The sequence below is a fragment of the Eleginops maclovinus genome, chromosome 11, assembly GCF_036324505.1.
Source record: "Eleginops maclovinus isolate JMC-PN-2008 ecotype Puerto Natales chromosome 11, JC_Emac_rtc_rv5, whole genome shotgun sequence".
NCBI classification, from domain to species: domain Eukaryota; kingdom Metazoa; phylum Chordata; class Actinopteri; order Perciformes; family Eleginopidae; genus Eleginops; species Eleginops maclovinus.
In genome coordinates, this window is record NC_086359.1 from 19,635,094 (window position 1) to 19,648,799 (window position 13,706).

A 13,706-nucleotide genomic window follows, 5' to 3' on the forward strand; every position below is an offset into this window, starting at 1 on the left:
AATGTTTCCTTCTAATATGGAAATGAAAATGTAGACTAGATCACTTGTTTTCTAAGGTTTACTTGAATGAATTAATTCTAGATATTACAGTGTCAAAATTGACATAATAGAAATAATAATTACATGTCTTCACCAACAGCCTGTCGATTGTGAAAGACAGTGAAAAGTCTGGATTCAAGATAATGCCCAGAAGACCATTTAATGAATAACCATCAGTGATTGCAAGTCAAGCTCTTCTTCGAACTGGTGATGTTATATCATTATGTAACTTCTCTGAATTAGAGCTTAGTATTCTATAAAATGTTAACAGGAGCATCATCTACAGTGCAACTTACCCATTTTTTCCATCTTTTGCATTCACATAGTCTTGATGTGACTGCTTTTGTAGATACTTTTCACAATACAATAGTGTGCCCATTAAAATGATCTATGGAGGAGCATCATTTCTAAAGCTAAAAAAGAAAAACACACCGTGCAACAGACCGACAGATGTGTGAGAAATCCCTTCCAGTGTGATAGCAGTAGACCTGATCCGTCACTGGACAGGCAGAACCAACCTTTGCCTCCTCGCTTCAGTGCACTCACAGAGGTGTGAGGGAATATGGAGATCGTGGCGGGGAAGGATAAGGAAACACGTGTAGGGATTGGGAAGGGAGGGGTCCTCACCTTGAGATATGGAGGTTGGGTTGAAAGCCCTAGGAGGGAAAGGGGGCTGAGCTCCGGGGAGGTAGGCGATGGTGGGAGTACCTGTTCCCCCAGGGTGAGGTAACAGGATAGTTGGAGGCATCTGGGCTAGATCAATAATCCCTTTTACAGACAGAAGCAAAGGGCCAACGGTGAACAACAAGAACCGATTCATCAATTTTTTTTACGTATGAACACCGTATACATTTAGCTTTAACCCGTCACCATCATGTGTTAGTGCTCACAAATACAGATTGATCAGTAAGCAACAGGGCTGCAAAGGGGAGTGGAATAGTGGTCAACTTGTAAGAGGCAACCACTCAGCAAATGGAGATTTAGACCGTAACCAATCATGAATTGAGTAGTAGCCGAATCAGTTGCAGCCCCAGAATTAAGAGCAAAAATCAGCTTAATTTGACCAGGTCATTTGCTTCTGGGCGTCTGGAAAAAGGTAGCCACTACTTCACAAGCACACAATCTGCATACTACGCCCCCCAGGTAAAAGAGGGTCAGCTGGAGGAGGTCCGTACCTCCGGGTCCGGCTGCGTAAGGGAGCTGTTCCCGCGGTGACAACCCTCGGGCCAGGTCAGGTCGGATGACTTGCATCTGCTGGGAAGTGATGTAATCGTTGAGGATGGTCTGCCGTGTGTTCTCCATGGTGTACAGCTGGTACGTGTTGTGGTAGCCGGTTGGAGACGGCTGCCTGGGGAACATGAATGCTGTAGCAGACAACGAAAAACAAGAAAGAAACATTTAAAATACAAACAGAAGCCTTCACAGACACTGATCGCAACTGCTAACGACAATAGCTGAAAACAAACCCTGACCCTGTAGTGCCGATGAATGAAAATGTACCAAGAATCCAAACTATTATTATTTTGTTTCTCGAAGATGGTGGAAAGGTTTGGAAATACTGTACCAGGATCCAGCACTCTGTGGAAGGCCATGGTGGGGTCCAGATGTGGAGGCAGGTGTGCTCGGTACACTTCTCCAGGAACAACATGCCGGTGCTGTGGGTCAAAGGGGCTGTGAGAGCCCACAGGGTCACCGCCCGTCACTGGAGACTTGGAAGGGACACTTTCCCTCTGTGTCGGGGTCATGGCACTCTTTCTTTCATGTGCAGCAGATTTGGCAGAGCTCATAACACCTTTGTAGAAAAGAGAGGAACACACAAGGCTCTTCTAGTAAGTAAAAGCTTGGTTGAATGACAACTTGATAAATAATGGATATAGGGATGTCATTTTGAAGGCAAACCCTGGAGTTAGCATTGCACTGGTTCCCTTGACAACAGGAATTTCCATTGGATAACAGATTTTAGGCTATAAACAAACTGCACCACAGTTAAGACCGAGTCACGTACGTAAGCAACCGCCTTTTAAAGACTTGTTAAAACCTAAATTAACGACTGGGATATATACTGGGTAATTATACAAAAACGTGTGTCACAGAACAGACCGTTAACATCTGTGAGGCTTTTGTTTAGACCTCGTTTCATGCATCAAACTAAAAACCCATAGTCTTCAATGAGAAATAAAAGATTGCCAAATATCCTCAGCACTGAGTACATATTAATATAATTACTTTTACTGTGAATAAACTTATTTTATTAAAAAGATGACTAGTTATGCAAGACAAATGTCTAATTCAATTCTATTGAACTCTATAATATATAGTTTTGGACATAAAGATTGGGTGAAAACCAGAAGTTCAATAGTTTATGATTAAAATGGTTATGAAACCTACCCTCTGGTGTACGTCCCATCATGGGTGATCCTCTGGACCCGGGGTTGGTGCTGTAGTTGACAGGGGTCCTGCGGGCGTTGGCGTCCTCGTATATGCTCGGGCTAAGCTGGGACTTGTTAGCCTCCTGGTGGGTGGAGCGCAGGACAGAGGTGGAGTTGACCACCGAGTGGCGGACCGCCTTGCCCTCCTCGTATTTGGCTCGCTCCATGGCCTCCATCTGGGGCATGCTGTGGGGAAGCTTATTGGGACTGGTGATCAGGGACTTGACGTTGTGCTTGATGGTCGACTGGTTGTGAGGGTGAATCTGGTAAATGACAGCAACAACAAGTTAGTAACTCACTTATCACCAATAGGACTTTGTATATTTGTTGAAAAAGCATATTCAATATCTAAAAGGCAAAATAAAGCCCAATAAAAAAGCCATAAAGTTCACTGAACAGATCTAAAGAATCTAGGGCTGCACAATTAATTACATATTTATCTTGATTCCGGTTTTGGTTTTCTAATAATTAAATCAACATGAACAAATGCAGTCCTGATTTTTAAATGTGTGCTTCATTCATAGAAAATGCAGCTGAAAATATATTTAAGCGCTTCCTAAACTGACAGCCAGCCACCAGGGGACGATGGAGATGCTTTGGCTTCACTTTTTAGATTGTTGCTTAAATAAAAATATTTGTAGTGTGTTATTCATGCTACATGAACACTGAAAACACAACGGGAAAGTGTCTGTTCTATCGTATTGCCCTCATTGAACGAGTTGACCCAGAAGCACATTGTATAGGGTTAAGTATCAGAAGTATTTCATACTTATACCCAATGCTTATAGGGAACCTGATAAAGTTAATGAGGGAATCTGGGTTGTAATTTTGATGAAAAATAATCAGGATTATTGTGCAGCCTTGAAAGAAAAACAATAATAAATGTTGTCCACAGAGAAAATGGTCTTACCTGGGACATGGAGCCCTCCATACCCCTCCTGTCTGACATGTCAGGGGTCTTGCAGACATCCTGGCCGGACTGCTCTTGTCGGGGGATTTCGTGAATGGAGCGTCCCATCTCTTTGATAGTGTTGACTCCCTCATAGGGCTTGCCCTTGCCAATTCCCCCTTCGAAGGAGCGGATCGGTGGGCTCTCTCGCTTTATCTGCTTTCCATATTTCATGGCGTCTTCATAAGTCTCTGCAGCTGTTCTAGGTGTTCCTGTAAAGATTTGAAAAGTATTTTAGCCTTACCCATTATGATGCTACTGAGTAATGTATTATGGTCATTTTGAATGAGCTTACCTTGCATGATGGATCCAGTCATCATTGGTCTTTCCTTAGAATCTCCATGTAGACCTTCTCTGGGCAAGGCTCTGCTAATTAACCCTGAAACAAACGAGCGCACTCAGTATCCTAATACAAGACAAAAACACAGGAAGTGTATACTCGTTAACACTCAAAATGTACCCTCGATTGGAGCTCCTTCCCTGCCAGGGTGTCCCCTGCCCAAAGGTCCCTCCATCATGTCGTAAGTGCGTTTAAGCTCATGGGCGGTCCTGGGACTACGGGTGTTTTCCCTTGGGTTCTTGATGGCTTTAGGGCACAAAAATACAGGTTGTAGTTTATGTGCAAAGTAAGGGAATACTCAACAATTATTTCATGTATCAATAATAAAAGATAGGAAAGCATTGAAAGGCAAGGGAGATTCTGGTGATCCATTGATTGATGAACTTTTTGTTGTCCTCAGGTAAATCACCATCAAAAACACAGATGGAAAAAGTCAGACCTTAGAGAAAGATTATCCTGTTTGAATCTGTGCTGAAGTCATAGACACAGGAGAAAAGACTATTTGGATCACACATGGCACCACCAGATATACTTTCTCACTGGCCTCTCAAGGCTTCCATACTCAGCACTTACCGTCATAGGAGAGGATGTGACCACTCTTGCCTTCATAGATGACATGACCTTTAGACAGCTGGTCTCCCCTGGCCTTGTCTGGGTTGCTCATGTCCTCTGTGGCCAACTTTGTGATGGTGCCTTTCAGAAGGTCAGCAGCCATAATGGGCTGGGAAAGGGCTGGCGTGCCCTATTGTGCAGAAAAGAGGGAAAATGTAATAAAATAAAAAACAAAAACACAAATGAAATACATGACTTAAGGTCAAATCTACCAATTATCTGTCCATGTAATAACACAAAAAAACCTCTATTACCTGAGTGATGGACCCTCTCTTAGTCAGACCCTCGCCCATCTTTGCCGGGTTGCCTCTGCCGTCCTGCATGGACGGAACTGCTGCTCCTGGAGAATTACAAAGAGGGAAAAAAAGAGAATTAAGTCATGCACGGTTAGTGAATACCGTAGGAATAACTGTTTCAAGATTTGAATTCAAAAGCATACTTCCCAAAAAAAGTACTGCAATCAACACAGTTATCATACAGAAATGCTTACTTTACCAAGATGCTGTGATGAGAAAAAAAAACGTACGGCCTTAAACATGTATTAGTCTCTTTAAGCTGTTATTAACTAAGTTGGGTTGGAACTAAATGTCGAAAGCTGCATATCAGCTTAGTATTGTGACAGTGTGTGTAGTTCTACCAGGTTTGTTGGGATCCTGCTGCCGAGGCAGACCTAAAGAGATGGAGCCCACTGCGCCCTTAGTCCCCTCCGGACCGTAGACAGCATGGGACGGCAGGTATGTACCGGGAGTTCCCTGGAAAAGCAGGAACAGGAAACACATTTTAAAGGCAAGTCAGGGGTCCACAAAAACAAGAAAGTGTGGTAGCGTGATACTTTTACAGCTGTTAAACAAAAATACTAATTTTCCTAACCTTTTACAATGACCTAGGATACATGAGAGCTTACTGTTCACAAAACACCCTTCAGGACACAAGACACTAGAAGCCAGTTCAATTTCTGTAGAGGTGAGATGAAGAAAAACTAGCTGCATGCTGAAAAACCGTTCACCATGTGACTAAAACTATGCATCTGTTTCATGAGGAATTATTCTTGCTATCAAGTTTAATTCATTTCAAGAGACTAAAAAAAGTGTGGATATAATACTGGATCCATGGTTATGATATTGCACATTTTTATTAAGAATTAGAAATTAAAAACCAATGATCCCAAAACATTGGAAAAATCCACAATTTTCTAAAATACTAAAATGAAGCTTCCTGGGTTATACCTTCTGAGAAACTATTAACAGAAAATATCAGCCTCACTTTTCGTGTGGATTTGTGCTACAGCATCTGAATGGTGTCAAACCCAACAAAATGCTGCTAAACACTGCTGTGTGGGTCTGCTGTGAAAAACAGCTGATCATCCAACCCAGATGTCTTAAATCTAAGAGACACATTAAGTTGATAAATAAAATGTGCATTGTGGAGTTTTCTTGCAAGCAAACAAACAAACGTGTGCACAGAAACACATCTAACAAATGTGTTGAAGGTCATAACACCTTTGCAAAACAGAATGTTAGGTATGTTTAGCATTGTTTAGATTCATTCTTTATATTTACTTGCACATGGCTACATATATTATCGTGTTATAGCCACCAGTAGATCATGCGAATGGTGTAAAACCATTGGCAGGAATGTGTATTGCATCCCTCTGACACATGTGTCACCCACTCCTCCTCAGTGCTACAAGAGGTCAAAAACTCCAGGAGGGTTACTCCACTTGCTCAAACAAGCGATCAATCCTCTTTAATGTCTCACCTGGGAGATGGAGCCTCCTTGGATGAAGGAGGGTTTGTCGGTGGGCTTGGTGGTTGGAATGAGTGGAGGAGGAGAGGGAATGTTTGGAGGTCGACTGGGCCTGCTGAACGTCACGCGGACTCCATCTGCCATGCTCTGGACCAGCTGGTTCGGGGCTGGGTGGAGGACTGATGGGACAAAAAGAATCAGAGACGACTTGTCAGCATCTGAGCATTAGAAACAGCAGTATTAAACACGTCTTGGATACAAAATGAATCACAAAAACAACTTCTATCAGCTCACACTGCAACCTAGATCGGTCCTCTAAATGTTCCTGCATGCCAGACACCACAACATCAACACACCCAACATAAGGGTTCCATTAAGCACCATTTCCCTTCAAGAAGTGCCTGATGAAATATTCAGCTTAATTCTAAAAGTCTCCAGTGAGTGTTGACGTAAGCACTGAAGACCCCAGTTAATTGCCTATCCTCAACTTGATGAAACCTTGGCCCATGACTGCTGTCTGCACTACCATCTCCTGGGAAAGCCGAGGAAACAAACTGGTTTTGAGGATAAAGAAAAACACACACAAGACCGGGAGTAACCTCCATGCCTAATGCTCTACACTCTACAAAATCAGAAATGCAAATCGCTGTGAGAGAGCATCTCCAACAGAGCATGGACGTCATCTTCCTGCTGGCTCATGCAGGGACATACAGGTAAACCAGCAGCTCTATGACAAATGTAGGAATCCTTATCACAGGGAGACTTTGTGTCTAACATTAATATTCATGCTTCAATTTACCATTCACCAAAGCTAGGTGGTCAGGGCAATAAATATGTAGAGCATCTGCCAGTTCTTGCTTTGAATGTTAAAAAAACATATTCCAAACAGGATTGATTAACAAAACTCTAGTAAACACATGGTGGTACTTTGGATTTGTAGCAACCCCATCTACAAATTGTATAAATTGTATTTGATTATAAGAGTCTTATTTGTATCAAAAAGGGACATTTATTAATGATTTCTCCTTACAACAACACAGTAATTTCCTCTGTATATGTGGACTGTGAACTGTGAGTTGTTATCCTTTTAGCACATAGCTGTAAATTACATGTTCGATTTCATGTTTTGTTAGGGATAAAGAAACATAAATAAAAACATCTCTATTTATATTTAAGTTGTTGATTTAGCCAATGCTAGCAAAAATGGTACTTCCTCTGGTCTTATTAGTGTTGGAAATGGAATGACACCGGGGTTTAAAAGTTAATTCATGTTTCAAGATAAGGTGACTTTATCTTCATCTGCACACAAAAAAGAAAGAGAAAAACTGGTGATGATGGCAACTTTTTACTGGCAGTGATTCACCCACCATCTTGGCCTCTTTTTGGGACAAGAATGTAGGACAGAGGCCAAGCTTAGAGGGGAAAGAAGTGTGCTTGTGTTTCCTCTGCACTGGTGGACATACCAAAAATATCTGACTCATGCACTGACGTTCTCACTGCAGTTCTAAAATCCCCAGTCTTTCCTGTGATTCGTCCAGAAAGAGCTGGCTCATGCTTGGACTGCTACTGTATGGTACACGTGTACAAGCATTTTTCAGAGGTTGCACTGGGATACACGCTCTGCCTGGCCTCAAAAGCACGTAGCCATGATGCTACCTACAAGAAAATGCATTATCCATCAACAGACCAAAAACTGACTGCAGAAACACATCTTGGGCAGGATGACTAGCAAAGCGCCTCTCACATCAGCATTTCTATAAACTGATTTTTTGTTTATGTTCCAAACTGAATTTCTCTTGTCCGCTATATATTGACTAAATACATATAGTACATGGTAACCCCAATAGGGTTACATCTGCCTTGGGCCAAAGGAATTTCAACTGATCTAAGCACTCTGAAATCCCGACAATCCCAGATTTTGAGAGTTTAAAATCACAGTCCTCCTCTGCCACAACTTAAAATGAAGATAATCAAGTAATTATACTTATAAATACCAGCTTATTAATGTAAACTATGATGTCAATACATGTCAAATAAATAGGGATGTACCGATACATCGGTGACACATTGGTGAGACATCGACATCGGCCGATGTTAGTCCTATTTACCACCGTCGACACATCGGTAAAATAAGGTGACATCACCGATGGCAGTCGCCGATGTTTATGTTTTGCTACGTGACCGGGAGAAGTCGCATTAGCGTTGTTGTTTTTAAATCTGACGGACCAAATCTGAAGTCAGGGCATCATTTTAAAGGATTAAACAGTGACTGTAGGTCTCCCGTTACTTTAAAGTCATTCGGGGGGGGGGCGTCTCCTCTCCTCTGTGAGGAGCTGCTGCTGCACGCTGCGCATGCTGCAGGACTTCTGCCCCGTGTACCGGGTGTCTGGAGGATCGGTAAATTAAATCCATTCTTCAGTGTTCTTGGGAGGCCGTCGTATATATTTGTGACTTTGTTATACTTGCTGCTACTCCCGTTAACTTCCAGAAACTTACTATGGCTCGCTCAACCTCTCTCTCACGCTTACACATGCACACACGTATCCCCCACTCTCTCCCTTAAAGGGATAGGCTGCCTTAGTCTGCATTGTGCTACCACTACAGGTTACACAGTAAAACATCAGCCATCGGCATCGGTATCGGCAAAAATGTTATTCTTAACATCGGTATCGGCCGACATTTTTGCAATCGGTGCATCCCTACAAATAAATATTGTTATTGTAAACCAGACTATAGAACATTCTATTGTCAACAGAGTCAAATAGGTGCCTTCAAGGCTAGTTGGAATCAGCAAGAGAAAAGAGAAGGCAAGAAGGCAGGGAAGGAGGAGGTGAACATGTGTGCTTTTTACCTGGTGGCACACTGTAGCGGGAGGCATTGGGGGCGTTGGGGTCAGGCTGGGGTGAGACTCTGCTCAGCTCCCTGGGGGAGAGTCTGTAGGGAGAGCCTGGCCGACCGGAGTGCATCTCCTGGTCCAGAGCCAGCTTCATGTCATAAGGCATGTAGGGTAAGGGCTTACCTGCAGTACACAGGCATAAGGACAAAGGAGAGACAGCCACTATTAAAACGAGAAACTCCCTGCCGGTGAGCATCGAGCTGACCTGGCACAATAACACCGCCACCAGCATCCACACACACCCGCTGAATCCTGTGTAATAAATATCTGGGTGTCAGAGCTCAGCAGCTTACTGGCAGCTGCTCTGCTCTTCACAGCACTAAAAGGTGCTAAAAGGCTTTTCAAAAATGACTGTAATGTAGACTGCCAAGCGACTTTAGCACTTTCCTTTCCTAAGAGGCTCAAATACGTCAGCCCCAGAAGCATCGAGTGTCCTAAACTGACACACTCAAGTCACATGACTTCAAACCCCACCCCCCCACCCCACCACCAAAGTCCCCTCCATCAGCCCAAGGCATTTCAATAAGGGACATCAAAGCAGATTTTTACGTCACATGTAAACAGAGTTAGCTAACTTTGTATTAGTCCAGATCACCCTGTCCTATTCTTTAAGTGAACAAAAATGAACCCTCCCTATGAATAGTCCACAGCTGGCAGTGACGGGGAAAGAGGCTGATGGAGCGATGAACATGAAGGAGGAGGGATGAGGATAGTTTTTGTGCTCATACCATCTCTGTCTATAACGCCGGGGCTGCGGGTGTTGAAGGGCGGTCTTCGCTCCAGGTCTCCGTGATCCTGCCGCTGCTTCTCCTCCTGGTGCGCTGAATCGTGCACTGCTTTGATCTGCTGCTGCAACATGGCAAAGCCACTTATGGGTATGCCACCGGGGCCATAAGAACCAGGCATCTAAACAAGTTCAGGAGGAAAAGATCCAGATGAGTTGGAATGCAAGATTAGAATGAAGTGAGATATTGAGACATTGACAGTTTGCATAACAAACCTAAGAACTACTTTCACCACTCAGTTTGAAACCTTCTGCTTTTAGACTATTTACATGTCATACTTTAATCAAATCTTGGTAAGTCGAAATGTAAAGACTGACACTGTTGACAAACCCAAATACTTTTTGGGTTTTATATCAGGGCTCGTATGGGTTGTTTAGAGTAATATTAAAAGTTACCTTAAAATGCTCTCAAAGCCTGGTCATTACATCTAAATTGAGACTTTATTGCAATTCAAGTAAATAGTGTAACGGTTTACAGAAATACTCTATACTCACAGCAATTCAACTATATTGTCAATTTCTTTTTGTTAAAGCCATATTATTTTGATGCAACTACAGGGTTTTTTTTAAAATGTCAAACCGTAAAAGAGTTGTGCTCTCTGATTGTGTAGATTAAACATAATATGCTCAAAACATAACTCGTGAAATTGGAGCAATTTTATATTTTATTTTAAGACTTTGTATGAAACCTGTCATAATAACCTAAATAGGAAATGTGGGCATGCTTTCACCTGTGCCAGTGCGAATGGATCACTCAGAAACTGTGACTCACCATAGGTGGGATGGCAGCTGCCCTCTTCTGCATCTGCTGGATGTTGAGTTGGGGTTGTTTGGGTGAAGACACCAGCACTGAGCCCTGAGGGTTGAGCATCGTAGGCTTTTCCATGGAGAACATTCTGCAGAGGCACAAAGCAAAATGTATAAATGTAACAAAGCATTTCCCGTCCTTATAAACTGTAATTATGTACACAGAACATGAGAACACACCTCTGTCTCTCAGGCTCTGCTTCCACATCCTCGTCAGCACTGCAGGTGGCGCTGGAGTCATTATCCGAGTGTAGCTCCCTGTGCCTCTCGCTGTGATCTCCTTTCTCTCCTCTCTCCTTCATCTCAGGCTCCATCTTGACCTGAACCTCTCCGGTGTTCATGTCCGCGTCCTGAGGTTCGGTTTTGGGATGCACTGAGCCTCCGTAGGGACCCATCCTGGCCTTTTCCTCCTGAGACCCGGTCTCACTCTCTGGGCTTTTCTCCTCCTTTACACAGAGCCCTCCGTATAAAGGCTCCAGGCCCTTTCCATTACTGGCCTGACCTTTGTCCTGATCAGAGCAGTGAGCGTCTCCTGCAGCGCTGTCTGCCCTCTTGGAGTCTCCAGACTGAGATGGGGAGGGAGCGCTCTCTGTATCCGAGCTGTTGTCACCGCCTGAGGACACATGAGAGGAGAGACGCATGAGACTCATTCAAACTCACAAGACTTGTAAGTCAACTTGGATGCTCGTTAGGAATAAGGGACAAGCCAAATGAAATATATGTAAGAATAAAGGGCCTTTTAAACCCAAGAGATGAAGAAAAGAAAAATCATCACACAGCCGCGGTGTAATAATCTAAACCTGCTTTTTCATCCTTCCCATTATGTATTTATCTATGGTCTCGTTTTGCTTGGACAAATGTTATTGCCAATTTAGTTTTATATCTAATCTATGCTCAAATTGTGTTTGTTTAAAGGCATTGCTTCATGCCACTTAAGTTTGCCCGTGCTAAATCCAAGAATTAAATGATACAGAAAACAAAACTTTCAAAATAATACAAAAAATACAACATTCACACCAGAAGGTCATATTTTCTTAAGCATATTCAAAAAGGCATGCCTGTCTCTGTCACATATCGTCTTTTTGCAGCTGTTGCCATGGTGATGATTGTGCAGATGGTATGTCTATGCACAATCAGGCATTGTTTACAAAAGTGGATAAAGTACTATGATCCTTTACTTAATAAAAGTTAAATTACTATGGTCCTTTATTACTTACTAATGCACAATGGCCCCTTTAAGTATTATGAGCCACATCAAAAGTAGATGTACCCATTTTGCAGAATGGCTCATTCAAAGTTTTTTATTATTAAAGACGTTTCTAATATCCTGTTTTCACCCCTTGTCCATAGTTTGACAATGTGGAGCAAATTTGAGAGACTTTATAAAATATTAAATTGATATGTATTTACGTACTGCATCGTATCATATGAGCGTATAATGTGCATTAGATGTAAAAGTAACTAGTGATAAATACATGTGGTGGAGTTAATAGTACAATATTGCCTGTGAATTGCAGTGCAGTAGAAGTATAGAATAGCAAAAAATGGAAATACTCAAAGTAAAGTAAGTCAAAATAATACTTAAGTTTGGGACTTGAGTTAATGTACTCAGTGACATTCCCCCACTGATTATTTATTTCAAACCAAAATCACAGTACAACTAAACATCCTAATAAAAAAGACTACAAAGGCCTCAACCAGAGCTGAACTCATTGATCAGTTTGGGTTTCCATGGGAGGAAGACTGAAATGGCAGGAAACCTTGTGACCTCGTGCTGTTGCCGCTGCTATTTGTGAGCTACGAATCTGCTGAGCCTTACAATTACAACATGCTGATTTAAAGAATTGTAATATAACATTTGGCTAAAATCATAATCCCTTTCTATATCTAGCACGCTATCTTTACGTTTTTCAAAGTGTGCCCCCTTCACACAGGAAAGATAAAGACCTCTGGAGAGGCGGATCCAGGCAGGATCAAACAAATGGACCGGCACTTTGTGTTCAAAGAGCAGGCTTTGTTGAGTCTTCAAAGCCAAGAATTGTTATGCAACAGGCGCCCATGTACTCCGAATTAGTCCATATCTTTTATCTCGCCCTCTCCCCCCTTGCTTCCCCCCCCCCCATTTGATCCTTTTTTTCCCTCTCATTCAAAATTATAGTCAGCAGAGAGCAAACACCATCACCATCACCATCAAGCGACTGACATGACGATTCAGAGGGCATTTTAGATCAGGCTTTCCAGCTTTGCACAGTACTTAACGCAACGTTCCTTCTCTCCACGCTCTCTTTACTTGATACTTGGTAATCCGAGGCCCAAAGCTCCCCAACTCATAGGCAAGGACAAACATTTGATACAGAAACATATCAGCCGGCAGTGTATCCTTCAGCGAGGGAGCCAGTGAACAGCCCAGAGGGAATCGTGTGTGTCTGTGTGTTTAATGTCGAGCATATGCTTCTCTGACCTTCACTGTCATCGGCGTTATCGTCGTCATCCTCATCATCGGGTGATGCATTCGCATGACCTTCACCTTCACCTTGAGACCTATCGGCACGTGCCCGCCGTGTATCCTATAAAACAGATTATTTTGAATTATTCAGTACTGTTGCAACCACTCAGCGATTAACCGGAACAGAAAGCAACAGCAGGTTACCTGCTTATGCTGCTGGAGCAGGTTGTCCAGGTTGTGACGTCTCTTATAGTTGAAATAGAAGTTCTTGCACTGTGCCTCGCTTTTGGTGCCCACCATTTTGGCGATGGCGGTCCAGTTTCGCCCGTGCTCAACTAGCCCTGGTGCAGACAATGAGAGACGATTTAAAATTAAGGTTTGTAATGATGGAAAGAACACAAATTAAGAAATAACTGGTGTCAAAATATAAGATAACTCTATTTAAGACTTAAGATATCAACTGTATGCAGATTTACTGTATATATTTGTCAGTACTTTGTCATAACCTTTTTGTATTTCCTTAAATGCATATTTATTATATTTTTTAATACCGTGTTTCTGTATGCACTATTATACACCAAAGCACATGTATTGTTTACTTAGCAATGAACCAAATTCTGACTCTTTTATTATTTAAATAGGATTTAACTGAATGGCT

The 13,706-nt window shown here is 42.5% G+C and overlaps 1 protein-coding gene across 11 annotated transcripts in view; it reads right to left on the bottom strand.

Moving 5' to 3' along the window:
- Positions 1-13,706, bottom strand: part of ncor1 (nuclear receptor corepressor 1) — a 60,516-nt gene that overhangs the window by 13,010 nt on the left and 33,800 nt on the right. For 7 of the 11 annotated variants that reach the window (XM_063895912.1, XM_063895911.1, XM_063895910.1 and 4 more), the window contains 17 exons: positions 13,253-13,389; positions 13,064-13,169; positions 10,783-11,215; positions 10,568-10,691; positions 9,740-9,917; positions 8,967-9,134; positions 6,128-6,294; positions 5,007-5,121; positions 4,624-4,709; positions 4,331-4,499; positions 3,878-4,003; positions 3,713-3,796; positions 3,379-3,629; positions 2,428-2,731; positions 1,604-1,831; positions 1,215-1,403; positions 667-807 (listed from right to left, as the gene is read on the bottom strand). In XM_063895912.1, the coding sequence (XP_063751982.1) occupies positions 667-807; positions 1,215-1,403; positions 1,604-1,831; positions 2,428-2,731; positions 3,379-3,629; positions 3,713-3,796; positions 3,878-4,003; positions 4,331-4,499; positions 4,624-4,709; positions 5,007-5,121; positions 6,128-6,294; positions 8,967-9,134; positions 9,740-9,917; positions 10,568-10,691; positions 10,783-11,215; positions 13,064-13,169; positions 13,253-13,389 (3,006 nt within the window). The remainder of the gene's footprint in view (positions 1-666; positions 808-1,214; positions 1,404-1,603; positions 1,832-2,427; positions 2,732-3,378; positions 3,630-3,712; positions 3,797-3,877; positions 4,004-4,330; positions 4,500-4,623; positions 4,710-5,006; positions 5,122-6,127; positions 6,295-8,966; positions 9,135-9,739; positions 9,918-10,567; positions 10,692-10,782; positions 11,216-13,063; positions 13,170-13,252; positions 13,390-13,706) is intronic. The other 4 variants (XM_063895918.1, XM_063895916.1, XM_063895914.1 and 1 more) reach the window with 2 other exon arrangements.